General features: G+C 39.4%; 2 protein-coding genes across 5 annotated transcripts; one reads left to right on the forward strand and one right to left on the reverse strand.

Annotated features, from left to right (window-relative positions):
- Nucleotides 1-14,140, reverse strand: smim14 (small integral membrane protein 14). Of its 3 annotated transcripts, none has more exons than XM_051945126.1 (5): nt 14,025-14,140; nt 7,903-7,994; nt 7,114-7,162; nt 6,821-6,975; nt 1-2,541 (listed from the first exon to the last, which is right to left on the reverse strand). In XM_051945126.1, exons 2-5 carry the CDS (start codon nt 7,975-7,977, stop codon nt 2,509-2,511), a joined length of 312 nt encoding a protein of 103 aa, XP_051801086.1. In that variant the 5' UTR covers nt 7,978-7,994; nt 14,025-14,140; the 3' UTR covers nt 1-2,508. The 3 variants fall into 3 exon arrangements, with proteins under 3 accessions (XP_051801086.1, XP_022061778.2, XP_022061777.2); XM_022206086.2 differs by lacking the exon at nt 14,025-14,140 and adding an exon at nt 11,336-11,515; XM_022206085.2 differs by lacking the exon at nt 14,025-14,140 and adding an exon at nt 11,336-11,513 and having other exon boundaries at nt 7,903-7,998.
- Nucleotides 13,451-20,341, forward strand: ube2kb (ubiquitin-conjugating enzyme E2Kb (UBC1 homolog, yeast)). 2 transcript variants are annotated; one of them, XM_022206084.2, is made up of 7 exons: nt 13,451-13,894; nt 14,798-14,891; nt 14,998-15,056; nt 15,830-15,912; nt 16,034-16,133; nt 16,363-16,491; nt 17,720-20,341. In XM_022206084.2, the coding sequence occupies exons 1-7, from the start codon at nt 13,832-13,834 to the stop codon at nt 17,792-17,794; spliced, it is 603 nt and encodes a 200-aa protein (XP_022061776.1). In that variant the 5' UTR covers nt 13,451-13,831; the 3' UTR covers nt 17,795-20,341. The 2 variants fall into 2 exon arrangements, with proteins under 2 accessions (XP_022061776.1, XP_022061775.1); XM_022206083.2 differs by lacking the exon at nt 13,451-13,894 and adding an exon at nt 14,099-14,213.
- The last annotated feature ends 58 nt before the right edge of the window (nt 20,342-20,399 follow it).

The raw sequence follows: 20,399 nt of genomic DNA on the forward strand, positions 1-20,399 counted from the left end.
TCAGACTTAAGTCTTTTATTTTCTCTTTGTTGTAGGAAAAGTGCATAGTTGAAGCCCTTTTACTCTTAGACGATAACAGTGTAAATTGAGGTCTCCTGTGATACCAGACAGTCCACTTGTTCTTCTCTGTGATCTAGTACGGCTTCCCCACTGCATTATACCAACACGAATGGTTTACAGAACACTTCCTTCTTTCAGCTCAACCCTGCCATCACCCAAAGGACTCTAGAAAATACAAAACATTCAGAGAACATTTGCTGGATATGGAAATGAAGATGAACTTGGCCCACAGATGTCCCAGATCATGTCATGGTGTTAAACATTTGCTATTAGTTAAAGAAAGACTACTAATACATTCAACAGTAATGCACGATATAGATGTTCACATATGACACTAGAGAAACAAGACTGTTGTGTAATGTAACCTAAAAGGAACAACAGACACACATAAATATTATCCATCTCCCCTATTTTTAAAAAGAGTTGAATTCCTTTCTGTAACTTTGTAAATCTGGTGTGTTTGTGTTTGATCTAAGGAAACAAACAAGACCTGTCATTTTACAGGTTCATCTTTTTTCTGGTCACAGACTATTTAAACAACCTTTGTTACAGCTGATATGTCTCCTTTTAAAATTAATTAGATGTAAAATGAATCATTTGTTTAGCAAAGTGCTACAGCAAGAAAATAATCCCAGGAACCCTGTAAGCATAGAACCTTGTAGGGTAAACCACATAATGATAAGAAAGTGCTGCTTAATTTCCTTTTTCTATTGTTATTTTTTCATACAGTTATCCAGTGAAGTTGTAGGACCAATGTGATTGTTCAGCCAGTGGCTCTGGGAATATGTGGGTTGAATGGTTCTGTTGTTATGTGTGGGTAACGAAAATGGAAACAGTGTTTCTGTATTATAGACACAGCTGCTGTGACTGAATGATGTTTGCAGTAAGATACATGTAAGAAAGATATGAAAACAAAATTGGCAGCCATTCCTTCCTCCTCTTTCCATCACAAATTAAAAACAACCTCATATTGGATGTTTTTCACAAAACGTTCTCTAAATTTCTGAGCCACAAATTCACACTGGCACTGTTAAAACACACTTTCAATTATTCACTACTCATCAATTTGACATGCTACAAAATAGAAGTGGTGAAGTAGAAACTTTGGATTGCTCTTATCATTCAGACAGTCTGAATCACTGCGTCAGACCTTCAGAAAGGAATGAACAAAGTGCGAACAAAATTCAGTATTTGGCTACTAAAGTTGCTTCTCAAAGAAGTTCTTCTTTTAATCAAAAATTACAGTACACATAGTCGTCTTAACATGACAAACTGATCTTGTCTGTGTCGAGTTTATTGTCCCCAGTCCATATGCTTGCAATTCATTTCATTTTGTGAAACGAATCTGAGATCTTTCAATATTCTTCTAAACTCACTTGCATCTCTTATTACTGAGGAAACTCACTGTTTTCTGTGGCAATCAGATATTATTTTGCCTCACATTTTCAAGATTAACTCATAACTTGTGGCAAATATATTGCCATCTCAATCACGAGCACCACAGTAACATGTTCTGTTTGCTGGTTTTGACATGTATGCGATTTAACTGAGGCCTGAATGTAACATAAAGGACTATTTCACTGCATTAAAACAAAGTTACTGTAAATAAAATTATATTCAAATTCAGAACGGAACCAAATGAAACAAATGTAATAATTCTGTCATTCTGCTGGTTTGAACATGCCATTAAGACCTTATATGATATGACATCATTACTGGCACTGTGTAGAGCTTGAACTTTAAAATGGAAAGAGTGGAATGTTTTAGAAGAGAAATGAAGAACCCGCCACCATTCATTACTCGGTAAGTACAGAAACAACGATTTAACTAATCGGGCCCGGAAATTCTTCACTTCCCCTTCTCTTCTCCCCCAAAACACACGTTCCTTCATTTGAGTTCACGTCCAAGTTTCTGCAGATGTGTTAGCACCAGAGCTGGGATCAGGGATGAACTCCAAACAATGTCACACCCATAGTTTAAGACTTGGTCAAGTGTCACATAGAGCCCAACTGATATATAAATATGCTAATGACATCAGATGACACTTCATATTAGCAATATAGGCTAGCTGATGTGGAACAGGTATGCTAATAGTGGCTGAAATTGTACTCAGTTATTAAATTCTACATGACATCTATTGATGAAAATGCAGAAGCAGAATAACTGCAGATAGTGTTATATTATGTGCTTATGTAAGAAAATGATTATTAACCTCTATATTATCAAACAAAATGTCACGTATGTACTGGCCTCATTAAAACCAGCATCAGTTGGGCTCTAGTAGCAAGACAGATCTGCAGCGGTATTAGAAAAGGAAATAATAAAAAAAATAATATGAGAATGAAGACTGACAGGGAGATGCCGCTGCCCCTGGTCACAGTTACTAAGTAACTGGAGCTCCGGTCAGAGCAGATGGATGATTGCTGGTTGTCCAACTCCAGTGCTAGTCTACAGGTGGTGCTGGGGCTCTCTTCTATCGTTCTGCAAAGCAAAACAAGGAGGAGTACATTTTTTAAAACAGAAACAAGCAGACAATCTGGTTGATGCAGTCAATGAGTACATCTGTAATCCAACATCATGGCAACTAAAGGTAAACATATGATTTTATGGAGACATCTGCAATTCTATTAGGTGATAAAAACACAGGGTCTGAGTCAGTGTTTAAAGCTCCAGTTTAGTTTGTAGTCTGCTTTACAGAGTAAATATTTAGTTTCTAGGTTCTTAGTCTTGGGAGAAAATGGCTCATCCTTACAAGTACTGACCCAACATAGCAACTGCATCAATGGTTTCTCTGTTTGGCAAGACTGCTGCATCCTTTTTAAAAAGAGACTGGTTTGAAAATACATATTTTTTAAAAACACATAGGACACAAGTCACAAACTGTAGTAATAAAGTAACAACAACTAGAAAGTGCATTATTTATCAGCCTTTGATGACAAGAGACGGAATCTCTGGTCATGACAGAAAGCATTTAATGCACAAAAGATCATTATGCTGAATATTTATTTAAAGAATAAAAACATAAAGTGATTAAAAGACCAATAAAAGCAGTAACCATGTAAGAAAAATATACAAAACAGAAATGTATCATTGTATCTGGACTTCAGTAAGCAGGCATCTCAAGAGGCAACAGATCACATGGGATAACCTGATGGCTGCAAATCTGATACTGTACACACAGCAGGTCAGTAATCTGATTCTCCTCTACACCTGACCTTATTTTGGAAGGACAGGTTATTTACAGAGAGAAAACACTGCGTTAGTCCTGATTTCTTAGATGTAGAGTTACATCACAGCAAAACGGACAGGCAGGCAGACTGTAGGACCCAAAATGTGAACTGATCCTGTTTTGTTTGTTATTTGTTTTGGCTGCATATGTTCTTTTGGTCACTATCATTTCCAGGAATTGGCACAGGGATGTGGTTTCACAATATTTACCCGTTTACTTGTATGGAAAGATTTTGGACCAAAACTGAGGGTACGGCTCTGATGTTTTTTATGAAAAGTCATGTCTTGCAGCTTGTCCATTTAATAAACAGTGTAAAACCCATCTGGAAATCGGTATGGATTTCTAAGAACTTGTCACATTTAAGAGCTACTTTACTTCTTTGCTTTTTCATACACAGTTGTCGCTGCAATCTAGTCAATATAAAGTAGCCACAACTGCGTCAACGATATTCTGCTTTGACTGATCACGTGGACCCGCTCGATGTCAGTTTTTGACTGAAAGGTCATTTTTTGAAGCATTTGGACTGAAGAAGCCATTCCAAAAAAAGTACTTGACTGCTGCCACAATGTTGTTTGCAGCAGTATGTCACAGCCATCAGTGTTGTGGTTGGTGTCGGTTGGTTTGTGTTGGTTTCTGCTTGTTTTTGTTGCAAGCTTAACCACAGTTTGGAAATGAGCCAAACTGCTCATGGCTGCTTGTCCACTGGGGACTGTTGGTTTTGGCTGGTGTGTGCTTGGTTTTGGGTCGGTCTGACTGCTTTGTCACTCTGTGGGTGTCATGCTGTGTTGAGTCAAAAACACAGTAGCAACAAGGTTGAGCTATTGACCTATTGTGAATGCGGTTCATCTGTGAAGTAGTATTTATTTTTAAGTAAATGATGAAAAGGAAAACAGGGAGAGGCCGGTCACATTTGAAGCCAACGTTTTAGCCTGCAGAGCTGAAACTTTTCAGGGGGAATGTCAATCAAATGTGAAAACAATTAAAGGGCTCGCAAATTAAATGAAAGACTGAACAAAACCAGAATTAATTATTGTCTTGTTCCCTTATTAACAAACACAAACCTGTAGTGACTGGTTTAAAAGAGAAACAACACAACTGATTTTAAGGAGGACATAAAACAATGACTTTGAAACTGGAAGATCCTTTCTGCAAATGGGTCACGTGGCTGCAGATGTAGCAGTTCCTACAAATTGAGAGATTCCTCCCATTTCCTCAAGGCACCTGTCGAATTAAAGGATAAATTCCCCACACTAATGCTTAGCCTCACACTCCCTCCTTCTAGTCAAACATAAAGGCAACATCCAGCATACAGGATGAAATACAAACAACATAGGGACAGTAAGTCAAACGTCAGAAGCACGAGGGGCAAACAAAGATCTTCTGGCTCAAGCTAAACGGTTTCAAGTGTTACGTCTCAATGTATAAACACTGAGGCTGAAGGGGCTGCTCATATTGTGCACCAAAAACTACTTCAAGACAGGCAATTGGAAGAATAGAAGGAGCACCTGAGGAGGAAAAAGGAACAGCTGGAGACGGAAACAAGGGTACCAGGAGCCTTAAAGAGATTCAGAGTTTAGTAGTAAGTAATTTATCTAAACTGTCTGATGGTTTGGAGTCCTATTTTGAGAAAAGACAACAGGAAAAGGAAGCACCTAATGTTAGAGGAGATCCTTTTGAACCAAAGTTACAAGACATGCTGGTCAGAAACACCAATATTTACAACGCAGACAACTCTAATCCAGTCTCTTTCTGCAATTCCTTTGACTCCCCATGTAGCTATAAATATGTTATATAGCTACATTACCTGCTTCAAGCAATGGTACCCAAAGAAATAATTTCTCTGTCATGGAAAAGCAAAGCATTGTGTTATTAATCCAGCAACAGCATCTCTCTTCCATCCCCAGTTTTTGACAGTGACTCACAGTAGTACCAAAAGTTCATTAAGTCCTTTAAAAATAGCATTGATAGCAAGAACAAAAAAAAAATCAGAAGATTGTCTCTGTTACACAACAGGACAATCTAAAAGCAGTCTACATGGGGCTTTGGACAGACGTTTCAAAAACTCTTTGCTACACGAGCATTTTTGTCAACAGGCATAAAACTGCTGCAGCTTATATGAAAAAGGCTTCTTCATGGTTGTCAATAAAACGGGATGACACAAAAGCTCTCGAAGCTTAAACCCTCTTTCTGAGAGGATGCTGCAACACGATGGAAGATGTCAACTGCATGCATGAGCTTGACATGCCTGTTATACGCTAGTCATAATAAAGAGGTAAATATTAAATAAATGAAGAACTGTGGCCTGTAATCTCAAGGAAAACACAACCACAGTGCTAACTGTAGAGCAAATGGTGACAAAATCACGTTCCTGAAGAGAACAGAGTGTGTTTTGGCTGGTCTGTGTAAAGCACACATCAGCAAAGACTTCAGGAAGTGATTCAGCCACAACATATGTGGTATAAAGTGTTCAAGAACGCTGCATATTAACCAAAGTAAGAAGGAAATTGCCAAGGAGTGAGTACAAAAAGCATGCAGCTGCAGTCTCTGTTCAGACAAGTGCTGCTGCTGCTGGGGTCAGAGTTGCAAATTCTCAAAAGTACAAGTAAGGCCAGGAAGGGGAATGCAACTGAGCATACTTTGGCATTTGTTGGCCCAGGAAGTGCTGCATCACTTTGCACAGTGGCGAAAAGAAGTGAGCTTAATCCTCAGGAAAGATGATGAAATATTCTACGAAGAATCATTTGTTGAAGGAAGGCTGCTGAAATCAGCATTACTTCAGAAGGTACTAGAGGTGGAAACCCATTTATTCAGAGGCTTTTGTGTTAGCTGCAGTTAGACTTTGTCATAAATGGCAGAGAAATAAGTGCTCTTTGGGAGATATCTGGTTGCTCTAATCTCCTAACCGGATAAAGAACTAAAATTTTTGTTGACATGACATTTAGGAAATTAGCTTACTGAACTGATGACTTTAACCTGGGAATTTCAGTGAATGTAAAGGCATTGCATGATACATAAAATACATAGAGGATGATTATGAGAGTATTGAGTTTTGCTCAGTGCTTCACCTCGTATCAGTCTGATAAAAGATCTTGTTTACATGTGTTTATGTGCTGAGTGTGTGGTCGCTACCACAGGCGCTTATGGTTTAGTTTTCCTAATTACATGTTCCCTTTTGCAGTTGCCAGCCCTTCTTGCTCTTCAGTACACACTGTACCCAAAGGCTGTTTCCCTTTCCAACATGATGTTAATTCTAACTTTACAGGAGATATGTCTAATAACCGGAATAAATATTTAGAAGTGCCAAACTCGTATTAATCATCTGTGCTAACAACATGTTTTTTTATTGATTTGTTGAATCAATCTTAATCAGCATTTTTAAAACTAGATGAATCTGTAAATAAACAAGTTGCATCTTATTCAAATTTAAGAGGAACAGAGGAAACTGCTTGGAGTGTCAGGGCAAAAGCAAAGGCAGAGCATTAACTTTTCACATTTGAGATGTTATGTAAAATGAGTTGGATCAGTACTGACATTGTGGGCTCCAGTGGGTTTTCCTGGAGGACGGGCACCCCTGAGACTGGATGGGCGCAGCAGAAACAGGACAAGAGCCACCACCACCCATCCCATAAGAACCATGGGGAGGGTCAGGTCACCTCCTCCACCCACTGACCCACTGGGACCTGGCACTGAAGACAAAAAACTATTCACACATGTAGTCTAATATTTCTCCTTTGAGAACATGTTCCAGCTTCCATATACGACGACACTACGACCAAAAAACACCAGGTCAAATGTGAACTACAATAAAAAGTGGGCATACATACATTCCTGAGGGCACTCTGTGTCTGTGCAGTAGGACTGAGATTGCCTGAGCTGAAAGAAATTACAAAGGGATAAATTACAGACCACCTCTACCCTTATCTGGGAAGAGAGAAAACACACATGGAAAATAAACAGACAGGTAACTATACTGTAACTCATAAACTTGGACTTCACAGTTACATTAGCAATAATATGTAATATGGAGCATTTATTTACATTTGAATCTTGCAAAACAACTTCAGCCTGCTTCACAGCTCTGACAGTAAAAGCTGTGCAAATTGTGCAGGTATTTGGTTAACACCCTTCTATGCTGTAAGCAAATCAGAAGCCTCAGAGGGCAGCTTCAAGCTCTCAGCCAACTGGAACTTGCCATGCAAGGTACACCTGTGCAAAAAAAAAAAAAAAAAAAAAGGACAAATCTGACCTCATCCCTGTCGTAATCATAAGTATAAGTAGGAGCATGTTTCCAAGCTCACAGTAAATCTGGTGGCACACAGAGCTGAAAAGTGAAATGTATTTGAAGGGTACATCTGATATGGTCTCAAGATAAACACCAAGCAGGAACCAGAATGCGTTGGCTCAGTGTCACTCAGTAGCTTTGCATTTCCTTCTTCCCTCCCTCTTTAAACACTTTCATTTACTTGCAACTTGTGCTTCTTTTCTTCAGTCTCTCAACTTTAGTCGCAGACACTTTCACTTCACATTCCATACTTGGAACACTCTGACCTGTCCCTCAAATCTGAAACTTAGATTTCAAGTGACATTGAGAGACTCTTGGCTCTGCTGCTTACCAGGTTGATGAGGCGCCTCATAGCATATTCCTGAGTGCAGATGCACTCACAAGGGTCAAAGCCTCCCTCCGCCATTTCTCTCCGGACAGTATCTATCTTGAAAAAAATATTGCATGTAACTAGGACAGACATGAACAAGTGAGGGAAACCTAATGCTACCTCTTGTCAGTGATGCACTCTATTGTTGTCCCACAGGCTCACAGACTAGGGGAGGAGACTGTTCAGCCAGAAACAGTCAGCATTACTCTGTGCCAGTACTGTCTTTCTGCATGTTAAGAGTAAAAGCGTAAGTTTTTGACTGCATTTAGATTTTCTAGCTGTTGCTGAACACACTACAAAGGCCCATATTCTGAAATCAAAACAGTATAAGTTACCACATTTCATTGTAACAACCGTAAAAGTAAGAAATCCAGATTACAACAGAAGTAAGTACAGCTTTGTGCAAATACACTTGAATGTGAAATTATTCTGTTATATGGCCTTACAGTAATCGCATTACTTAAAAAGTGAACAGTAGGCCAGTAGTTCTTATGCAAAATTAAAAGTTAACAGTTTAGGTTTACTATAATAACAATGTAGGTCCTGATATAAAAATTCAATGCAACTAAAGTCAGTGCTCCTGTTATGACAGACATTCAAATCTTATATTTTTTCAATATTTCATTTTTTAATGACAAACTCAACCCTCCTCAGCATGGACAACATCAGATTTCTGAAGAGATGTTCTGTCATTCTTCAGAGACAGTTTTTTTTAACTTCTCTTGCCAGAGGCGTTGTGTTGCTCGGTTTAAAATACCGCAAATGCGTTCTACTGGATTCAGGTCAGGCCACATACTTGGCCAAGTCATTGTTTCCATTTTGTTCTTCATTACAAACTTTTGGCAGCATGCTTAGAAATATTATCATGCCAGAATAGTGATCTTTGTCAAGTCTCTGGAGACTGGGAGTTACCTTGTCAACCAATATTTTGGTTTCTCCCCAACATCCCCATCATGCATCCAGCTTGTGCTTCACGGACAGGACTATGCATTCACCGTGGCAGTCGTGTCCAGCTTCACAGCAAACATCTGGATCATCATCTGACCGTCGCACATATTGATGAGGGTTCTTATGTTCTACAGCAGATAGAAATCCTGCAATTTTGTGCCAAAGTAATTGCTTTTTTTGGGCGGATGCAATTGATGTGCAGTGTCCTTCATCCTTCTTTACTGTCAAGTTTTCTTTTAATAGCACCTGTGTCTAGTATGAAGCAGCTGCCTATCAGTTTTACAGAGCGAGCTAGTGCACCGACTGTACAATCTGTAGTACAATTTTAGCTGTATGTTCATGCACAGGAGCTAACTGGAAATCACATGTACTCAACTCTGCTTCACTGGTTTTCAGTCTTGTGTCAGTGATCACAGGTGCACTGACTTTCTATTTTGGGATCTGTATTTTCCATATATTCAGCATTCATTTTTGGTCTTTTAAAAGATGAGTTACTGAAGAATTTACAGCTTAGAAATGGTGCAACTACTGACAGTTGATACCAACTGAAGTGTAAGTAATAATGCACAGTGGTGTACTCACTTCTGACACTGTAAATAAAATGCACCTGATGAATGTTTCTGGCCTCTGATCTTTATGATTTATTTAGGTCATTAATTACAACACACTGTATATTTTAGAGTTGATTCTAGCAGCCCCTGCTCATTAACACGTACACGAACCGATTTATTTTACGACGCACATATAAAACTAATTATGAGTCCCATTATAAGCTAAGAGCCTGCCTGTAAAGTTGCTCATAATTACGTGAACTTATTTAACTACTTGACACCCAGCTGCCATTATGGAAGTGGGATGCAGATGAAAGAGAGCAATTATTGCTCTGAAGAAGAAGGAATAGATACAGTCTGATAGAAATTACCAAAATAAACTTATTATCAAGTGGTCTGTCAAGAACATACAGAGTGCTTGCATTACTTGTACAAAGAAAAAAAATTCATGAAAATGTACAGGTGCCTAAATTCAGCTGCTCAAATGACACCAAATTTCTGAAGCTCACATCAATATAGAAATGAGAAAGTACCTCATGTTGTGCAATTTTGCTCCCCTCCATTTCTTTTTTCCATTACCATACACAATAATTTCTTGTAAGAAACTTGCACTCTGCGTTTTCAAGAATAATCTCCAAGATATGTACAGAGTAGTTTATATCCCTGTTGAAAAATACACACATTCTACCAGCAAATAAGTAATGGGCACAGCACAACTGAATTACATTAATCCTGCCTTGCGAAATTTTTGTCTTCACTGTCTGGCAGAGAGAATTACACAAACACTGTCAACATAAGCTTGTGACAAGTACTTTTTTAGACTCTAAACCTTCCTCTGAATGTCAAGTTTCTTTCATTCCGGGGCATCAGAAACTTTTGTTGGACACATTTTAGATATTTCTGCTTTATGCTCCATCATCATCATCATCATCATCATCCTAGTTGCTGTAATCATTGCTACGGTTGCTTCTCTTTAGTCCTGACATGCCAATCATTGCTGGGTGACGTAAAGCACGTTATTACTGGAGAGACAGGCGAGAATGTAACCACAGGCACCATATTTAAAACTCTAGTCTACAGCAGAACACAGAGGGACTGAGTCATCATTGAGCAAATTTGTTTGGACATTTCTGTACATGTAAAACTGAAACTGTGTTCCTTTTTATTGCATTTTCCTGTAGCCAGCCGACCCAACCAGAATATTGGCCCTTTAATTAATTTGTCCAGCTGCAGTCTGTCCCACAATAAAGTCAAAAGTCCAACACGTTTTAAAAGACTTAAGTTTATGGTACACGCCCAGCTAAAACAAATTCAGCCTAAAGCAAAGGTTGTTCAATAAATGACACGCTCAGGAGGGTTGAATCAACTTTATGGCCATTTTGAATGCTGCAGCTGGTGGTGCTGTTGAAACTGTATTGGCTTGTACCAACAGGAGGTGCTTCCCTTATTCTGTTAGACTAAATAATAATATAAAGCAACATAGTTCAACAGCAACACATACAACTAAATCAAATGCCTCCCTCAAACAGTTCAGACTAAAACAGAACATTTTAACTTCACGACTGCAGGATTCAGTGCAGGACCGTTGCATTAGTTTTAGGGTCTAACATGTACACGTTATATTTTCCATGGGTGTCAGCCTGCATATTTTCACAGGGACGAGCAGACGAACCCAGCTGCTAAAATCCAATCACCGCCTCCTCGTTAACCACCGCTGGAGTTTTTGAATCAACGTTATTTTGCTTTCGAACTAATTTAGCATAACGTTAAACTACATTCTTTCTAACCAAAGCAGCCAAGCCAGAGAAAACTCACAGCCGTGTCTATTTTCCCCCCAAAGATCATTAACGATTAGAGACAGATGTGACATCGAACCGACTCAAAACGCGACTTACTTGAGCTTTGTGATGTTCAGAAAACGGTAAACGTCTTTAACGGGCCCGAGCTGCACGGTTGCTCTCGGCAGTCACCATCAAACAGCAAACATGTCAACCCACCGTCTGTGTTTTGTTTAATACACGTGAACCGACCAGCTATTCTTCACGGAACACATCCGGGACCTCGGTGGGGCTAGTCCCGGTCGGGGCGAGATAAACGCCTCCTATTGGCCCACGAGTTTGACGGGCGGGGCTTTGAGCCAATCACAATAAGCAACGACGAACCCGTCTGGATAGTAAACAAACAGTCCAGCTGCCTGTCATCACAGAGGCAGCTCGACTTCCAACATCTGTGCAGTTGTGTAACCAAATATATGATGCTGGAATGCAGTCGATTACTCTATTTATGGAAAGTACCTGAAAAATCTACATGAGTAGTTAAAATTTGAAGCGACTTTTTATTTTTATGTCACATTTCGCGAGGAAGTATGGTACTTTTGCACATTATTATTATTACATTCAAAACATGCAATCAGGCTACAGTTTGTTGAATTATCATTCAGAGGGACCACTCTCCTCTATAATAAATACTTTGCCACTGAGTTTAAATGCAAAATTTGTACCTGCTACTGAAGTAATGTTTCCATTTATATTTCTGAATAGGTCTTCCACAACTGGCATAAATATATGTTAATCCAATATGAATGTTTCACTAGAAGTTTAAACTATTCCCACACATTTGTCCTATCTGCTGGCTGATACTCCTGTAATTTATCCCATTTTGCACAGAGACTTTATGTGAAACCTGTTTACCAATTCTTATTAAATGTGATTTAAAATGGCTTATTCCTCCTTCGCACCTAAAATAACACTATAAGTAAAGGAAACAGCAACCTGTGCTTTAAGTATCAGAACTGAAAGTGAATCTCAAGTAGAGCAGTCTTTCTGTGTGCTATTACATTATATAATGCACATGACGCATTTTGATGTCTTTTGTGGCAAAGGACAAGGCACGTTTGTTGGATAATTGCAGAATATTTGATGAAATTGATTAAGTATTATGGATGCTAAAGTCCTATCTGTAGCATCCAGGGCGACTAAAGCAGCATTAAATGGAAAAACTCAAAGTGCAAGTACCCCTGAATGTACTACAGCACAGTTAGTCGAATGTAAAATGAATAGAAATCTGACTGCTTCTTCTCACTGCTTTATTTGATACTAAATAAGGAACTAACTAAGAAGTGGAAATAACTTCAGGAGCAGTTATGTTACAAACTATGTTTATAAAGAGAGCTTGTGCAGAAAATAATGGTGAGTCAAAACAAGGTTTTCAGCCATCTAGTAGTTTCATTTTCTTTTTCTAGTATTGTAGAAGATGCTATTACTGTATTGCCATGATAAATTGAAGGAATAAAAATATACTGAAGGTGTGATGTGTAGAATGTGTAAAGAAATAAACAGGTAGTCTAATGACTATTTCTCAAGCTGTGGCTTAGACTTAGACTTCAACTTAGACTGACTTTATTGATCCCCAGAGAGAAATTCATTTGTTACAGCAGCATGGATATTCAACAAAGGGACAAACATCCTCAGCAAGAGCTGCCTGTTCAGAACTGCTTATAATATACAACACTAATTTATTTTATGTGTTTTATGACTTGTTTTATGATGTCCCTGTGTTTCAATGGTTGCTGATTTTATAATTGTAACTATGTAAAGTGTCTGAGTATTTTGAAAGGCTATACAAATAAAATGTATTATTCTAAACAATAAGACAACACATAATAATAGGGTAAGGTATAAAGTGAAAGTAAAATAAACTAAATATGTAGAAAATATAATATATAGAGGAAAAAATCAGCAAAATATACAAGAATATTGACAGAAATGCGCAGATGAGAATGTGCTTAGATGTGCAAATATGTTGACATAAGTAGGCGGTTTAGTTTATAAGTTTGTAGGAGTGATAGTAGTTGAAATGTCATCTGAGTTGTCAGTGGATTTTAAATCACTTAAACCTGTCAGCCTCTTTTGTTTACTTTATTTTTGCCTTCATATTCCCAGTTTATACAAGAATAAGTAAAATCCCACAGCCAGATGTAAATTCCTGACAGTCACCCCACAGTGCTACAGATCAGGTGCGCTCAGCACATGATGAGAAATGTCCTGAAGGCGAGTTTCAAAAGAGCTTAAACCCATGCTGTCTGCATAGACTGTACAGTCTATGGTTGTCTGTCACCGGAGCTCATTAATGAAAGTTCCAGTTTGTGCTCCGTGCGGCTGCTCGCTGACTGCATGTTCTGGACGGACTGACGCTGGCTGGCAGGCAGGCGGGTGGTCGACGGCAACTGTGAGCTCCGTCTGAGGTAAACAAGAGGCGGCAGACGGTGAAAGTGAAAGGAGCTCCGTAAGTGTGAAAAAAACACCCGATCAGGCAGTCCCCACACAGACAGACGACGCAGGGAGAGAGGCCCCGGGTCCAGCTTCGAGGCGGCAGCAGCTTAGCAGACAGCCATGGCTAACATCGCGGTCCAAAGGATCAAGCGGGAGTTCAAAGAAGTTCTCAAAAGCGAAGAGGTGCGGTAACGTTTGCTGCCATTCTTTAGTATTACTATTATTTTTACCTCGCTTCGGCGCCTTCTTTGTTGCTGTTTCAGCTCTGTTAAAATGTGCAGTGTCAGTAGGTGTTAGGGCAGAGCAGAATTACCTTGGTCAGGTCTCGGTCCTGTGTTGCGGTAGGTGAGGCCCAGACAGGAGAACTTTAGCTAGCTTTAGCCTCGCTCCAGGTCGAACCTCTCTTGTTATGTCAGGTGGGTGTGTTCAGGAAACTCCGGGGATTCAGCTTTGTCAACTGACAGGCCCTCTGTTCCTAACAAACAATGCCGCATACCTTTGGGTAATTACCCCGCTAAAGCAAACCTTCTTTGTGTGCCTTTAACAGCCGCCTCGTTCAGCCGTTTGCTACCGTAAATGAGTTACTGTCAGGTCGGTTTAGCAGCTTTTAGCGTGCTAACGGTAACGTTATTTTGACATATCATCTACAGCTAGCATTAGCATGTGGTGTTTTTCTGTAATGTTCTTCAACAGGACAAACTTATTAAACATTGATCGGCTAGTTGGTGTGAATGGGAAAGTGTTGGGATCATTTAAAAGCTGTACTTTGTCAGACTACTACCTGTCAAGTCCAGGTAATGTGGGTTTGTAGTTAACTTTAGCTAGCCCCGGCTCCACTAGCAAGCTATCTGTGGTGCTAACGCGAGTGTCCGAATGCTTTTCTTTGAAGCAAACCGTCTTTATTTTTCAAGTAAAATTACACCAGGTGTGCCTTCAACAACTGTCTTATCAGTAGCATCACGTTTAGTAGTTAAAGTGTGTCTTTTCATAGTTGTGGGAAACATGTCAAGACATAGGCTGAGACCTGTGATTGACCAAAACACCAGGGTAATTAATTATGTTTGTCTCATTTGTCCCAAACAACAGACAAGTAAAAACCAGATTAAAGTAGATTTGGTGGATGAAAACTTCACAGAGCTGAGGGGTGAGATTGCAGGTCCTCCAGATACACCATATGAAGGTACTGCCACACATCTGCACTGTGATGACTTGGCAAGTTATTTATGACAGCAATTGAATGCTAGGATTTGTCAGGCTGTAACATGGACATTTTCTTTGTTTCCTAGGTGGCAGGTATCAACTTGAAATAAAAATCCCAGAAACATATCCTTTTAACCCGCCAAAGGTATGTGCTTTAATATTTCTCATTGAGATCATTTGAATATGTCATGTATCCAGCATTTTTATGGTTTGCGAGAAAACATATTCTGATTTCAACTACCTTGATATGCTAATTGGGTTTTATAGAACCTGAATATGTTAGCTGAAGTTAAGTAGCATGATATTGTAACTTGTAAGCACCTTATTGAGATTTCTGATCGCCATCAATCCACATTTGAAAATAAAATTGAAAGAGAAAGTCTGGTACTTATGACCTTATGGGGGAATTTTATTGTCATGCGGGCCTTTGATTTCCATTGTCCAAATGAGTCATATAAACATATCCCATAAAATGATCATCTGCAGTAACTTTACATTGCAGAGTCGCTACAGTTGATGGCAGTGTTTGTTAAAAACCCATTAAGGCACTGTTTATGCATGAAGCTGCCTGTGCTCTCCTTAAACAGTGAATTAAATTCCAAACAAATCTAGGCATTTTATCACATTGATGTAAAAAATGCAAATATCCAGTGCTGCCATAAAGCTTTTATGCCTCATTTAATTTGTAGCGTTGCCCAGACAGTGGCCTAATATACCAAGACATGTTAAAATGACAGCTACTGTAGGGTGTAAACGGTACAACAAAGTCTCAGGCTGCTCACAATTAAAAAAAAAAAAAAAAGGATGTGACTTATTATCAGTACCTTGTCAAGCGTTGCTATGCTTTGCAATACACTTTGTCTTTTCTATCACCTCACCACTCTTACTTAGATAACCTCTCACACCTGTCTTTCTTAGGTGCGTTTCATCACCAAGATCTGGCATCCTAACATCAGTTCTGTGACAGGAGCGATATGTCTGGACATTTTAAAAGACCAGTGGTGAGTAAAATGATCTGTACCTGCTGTACTCCTTGTAACGCTGCGCCCCCTCTATCAAACACAGCAGAAACGGTCCCTTTAAAACACTTGAATGCTGCTTCTTCCCATCTGTTTCACCCAGGGCAGCTGCTATGACCCTGCGGACGGTGCTGTTGTCTCTACAGGCTCTTCTTGCTGCAGCAGAACCAGACGATCCACAGGATGCAGTAGTAGCAAACCAGGTGAGGAATGCTCTGTAAGTTGAGTAATACTGCTCAGCACTTCTAGTTTTTTGATGGCAGACAACAATTATTTAAAAAAAAAAAAAAAAAAAAACAGAACCAGAGGGTACAGAATTATATTTTGGTACATGTATTCAGCTCATTGCCAGCTTCCAAATACACAGTCTGGCTCTCTCCATCTTGTTAATTCATTTTTGTGCTAAATTTAGTTTTCTCTCTGAATCCTCAGTATAAGCAGAACCCAGAAATGTTCAAGCAGACTGCAAGGCTGTGGTCTCACGTCTATGCGGGCGCTCCGGTCTCCAGTCCTGACTATACACGGAAAATAGACAAACTCTGTGCCATGGGCTTTGATAAGGTCAGAATCTTTGTCTGTTTTTGTTGTATTGAATCATTTTTATGTAAACAAAGCACAATGTAAAACAGGAGGTTTTGATTGAAAGGAAAGCTGAAAATAAGAAGTCAGGAATTTTTTTTACAGTGTTATTTATTTTTTGAAGCAAAAGTGGCAAAAACTCATCAATTTCAGATTGATGGGTCATTCCAGAATTGGAGGACATTTTACATCCCATCCATCAAATTTCAAATAATCCATGTACAAAATACTAAAACATGCAGTTGTTGTGTAAATGTACTTGTCCTGAGACCAAATGTAAAAAAATAAAAAATAAAAAAAACTAAGAGGAAAGAATATTTGAAAATATTTTTAGAAATACCAAATAAGTCTGGAGTTCCCTCTAAAATACCATTTTTCTCTTGTCCCACCCCCTGATGACCAAATTGAATCTCAAATAAAACCGTTACAATTAAATTTAAATCTCCTTTTTTGGTTTTATGTTTTTTCATTGATGTCTCTTGTAATTGTGGGAGCATTTTTTAATGAGCATGATATTTTAAATAATAATTATTATGCATGGAACATGTGTCCCACGACAACCCTGTGATCAGAACATTTTTCGCTGGTAAAAGAAGAAAACAGTGGAATTAACATCATCAGTTTTCCAAAAGAATGGGTAGAGCAAAGCTATGTCCTCTCTTCTATGTTTCATATTTTCATAACATTGTCAGCCTTGACTGAATGACTCACTCTACTTTATGCAACCCTGTTATGCATATTATCAGGATAAGACAAAATCTCTTTACTTTTTTCTTTACTCTCTTCCATCAGTCAGTTTGTCCTCTTGGTCAGCAGTAACAGCTAGCTAAATATTTAGCTTCTGCTGCTGAGAAAAAGCTAACATTAGCATGGATTAGCAACCCTGTTACTGTGATTAGAGCAGGGTTAGAAAACAACACATAAAACATGGAATAAAAATGGTACCATTGATGTGTAAGCTGAACCAATCAAGCCTTTGATAGTTTATTACCTATTATTGATAAATATGGAGAAGAAAATTATAAAAGATAGGGTTTATTTTTCAAAAATGTTGAAGCCCAAACGTCTGTCTGTGTCACAAACTAAAAAAGCTGCTAGTTCACGACATGATGTTAACAAATATGAGCATACAGCTTCAGATCTTTCTTCTAGTTGAGTTTAACGTACACGGATTACTGTCATTTAATGTGTTCTTCCTCCTTGTATACAGAATGCAGTAATAGCGGCCTTGTCTTCAAAATCCTGGGACGTGGAAACGGCGACAGAGCTGCTGCTCAGCAACTGAAGTCCAGCCAGGTGTGAGGATCCAAGAAACTCCCTTCATCATAGCGTCAGCTCCTCCCTGGCATCATTCCACCATCGCCTTTTTGTTAAACAGACAGCACCCCATTCATCGCGGCAGTCTCAGCCCTCTTTTGTAACAGTTTACTTTGCTACAAACTCGACACCGGTAGCACCACAGTTGCCAATATGCACACCGCCCTGTTGCCTGTCTGTTTCCTCTGTTCATTATGCCGAGTCTTTTGTTCCACTAACTCCAAATGTGTGTTCTTGTAATAAGCCCCGAAAAACTCTCAATCATGCATCTTATCTTCCATGCCCTTTTATTAAGCCCTTTTCAGACACGGGATATGTAACGTCGCTGGCCTGGCATTCTGTCGTTAAGACATCGGTCACTTTTACGTGAATGTTCAGACACAGCCAGCACAGTGATGGAGAGAGTCATGGTACAGTGTTGATCATACATGCAAAACTGGACAGTACATCAAGTAGTTATTGAAGTTATTTCTGTAGATGCACACAACTCTCTCTCTCTGCTCAAATGGGTCCTCCTGTATTTAATACACTCACACGACAGATTCCTACAAACAACCGTGCAGTTCAGACTCATGCTGTTCTCCAGATTCCTTACTTAGTAGTAGGATTATCATCGCAACTTGTACGGAAAAGTGATCAGAGCGCTTAATCAGCCTTGATGTCGACACGTTCAGATGCCGTCACGTTAAAAGAGGGGAGCACTTACGTGAAAGGGGGCTTTGCATCTGCTCTGAAACTTTTTTTTTTCCCATCAGTTTCTTTTTCTTAATATTGCAAAAGGTCGAACAACTGCCACTGCCTGGTGGATTTTCCAGGGTAAAATGTGAGGGAAGTCCTGCATACTGCTCACTCTACATCGCCATCCTTGGGCCGTGTGTCAGATTCTTCCTTACGGACTTCTAATACTGTCAAAGTCTCGCTGGATTGATTTACTTGACTGGATAGTGCTGTGCATGAGCAGTGTTATGGTTTTTTTTTCCTCAACAAGTTTATCATAGACGCTTCGATCCACGCAGAAGTTTGGATGTGCAAGTTTTTCCTTTCTGTCTGTAGAATAAAAGATCACACACATGCACACATCCTCCGACACATGCACAGAAGAAAAAAGTTATCTGTAAATAGATGCGTGTAAATTTGAAAATACAATGGGGATATACTTTTTTTCTTACATGGCATTGTAAAACAAATTATTTTAAATATAAACTATGCCTAGTTTACAATTATATGGAGAGATATCTTTTTATGCTTTTGTGATCCATGAATACTCCCTCTGAATGTCATGCTGTTTAGTTGTTTTTTTTTCTTACTATTGTCGTTTAGGGGTGGCGCAGCCAAAAGTGCAGGAGGTTAACAGCCAGCTCAGGCCCCTGAAGGTCCTCACATGCCACCGTTTCTGCTGCACCACAATCCAACCTTTTCTCGTGTCTTATCGTTCTTGCATGTTCCGTTGCCTTTAGTTCCTTTGGCCAAATGATGTGGTGGGTGTCTGTTAGACGTGAGACACTCGGGGACCTCTGCACGGAAAACCACTCTTAGTTGGTGTTACACATGTAGAGAACCAAAGCATTTTTTTTTTAATTTTTACGAGTATGTTGCTGGAAAATGCTGTGAACAGATTTGTCAGTATGAAATGAGTGGCTTTGAATGTCTTTAGGGGTTTAGGTTTGCAGTGTTGTGGTGTGGGTTTTTTTTTTAAGCTCATTTCAGAGCGGTCATTATCAGCCACGGATTAAGGATCTGCTCACTGTGGATGGAGGTGAAGCTGTACGACTCATCACTGATCCACTCTGGCAGCACTCAATCAAAACTTTGGCCATACTTACAGGTGTATAGGCGACGACCTATATTCCCAGACATGCTTTATTACACAGCCAAATAAAATGCTCTCTGAGGTTGTCTTTGAATTATGTCTTATGAGTAGTAAAAGAGGCTGGAACTCCTAGATAGCAGGCCTGCACAGTGTTTTATGATGATCTGAGGTACATGGACTGTGTAGAGAAGCGGGGTGTAGATGCATCCTCATGCAGGGCTGGTTTTTTTTTTTAAGAATTCTCTTCCTTTTTGCTTGACCTCTAGCTCGGTCCCTACCAGCACACTGACATAAACCAGTACGACACGGCGTTACGGTGCAACCTTCTCTGCTGACAATGAGCGAGTTTCCAGCCAGAGCCAAAACACACACGCCGTCTCCTTTACTTGTAAATAGCTGGATTCAGTTCTTGATAGAGCCATCCTGTAATCACTAGAGCGCACCGTCGACGACTGGGTCTACGTTTTGTAAGAAAAAGAAAGGACAAAAAAAGGAAAGGGGCCACCTCCCCATCTTCCCGGTGTTCTCACTATGTACAATATTGCACGATGATGAAGCATAAAAAAAAAGGGGCTGTTGCATCTCAGTTTCTCCATTTGGATTGAGACTTATTTTCCTTGGACGCGAGCATCAGCAGTATAAAAAAGCATGGTTATTTATTGTGACAGTGTCATGTTTCTTTGATTAAAAAAGTGGGAAAACCAAGCGTGTTTGTGTTTGTGAAACCTGCACTCACAACAGTGATGGAGACAAACGCAGCGCA

Source organism: Acanthochromis polyacanthus, chromosome 3, assembly GCF_021347895.1.
Source record: "Acanthochromis polyacanthus isolate Apoly-LR-REF ecotype Palm Island chromosome 3, KAUST_Apoly_ChrSc, whole genome shotgun sequence".
Taxonomy (NCBI): Eukaryota; Metazoa; Chordata; class Actinopteri; family Pomacentridae; genus Acanthochromis; species Acanthochromis polyacanthus.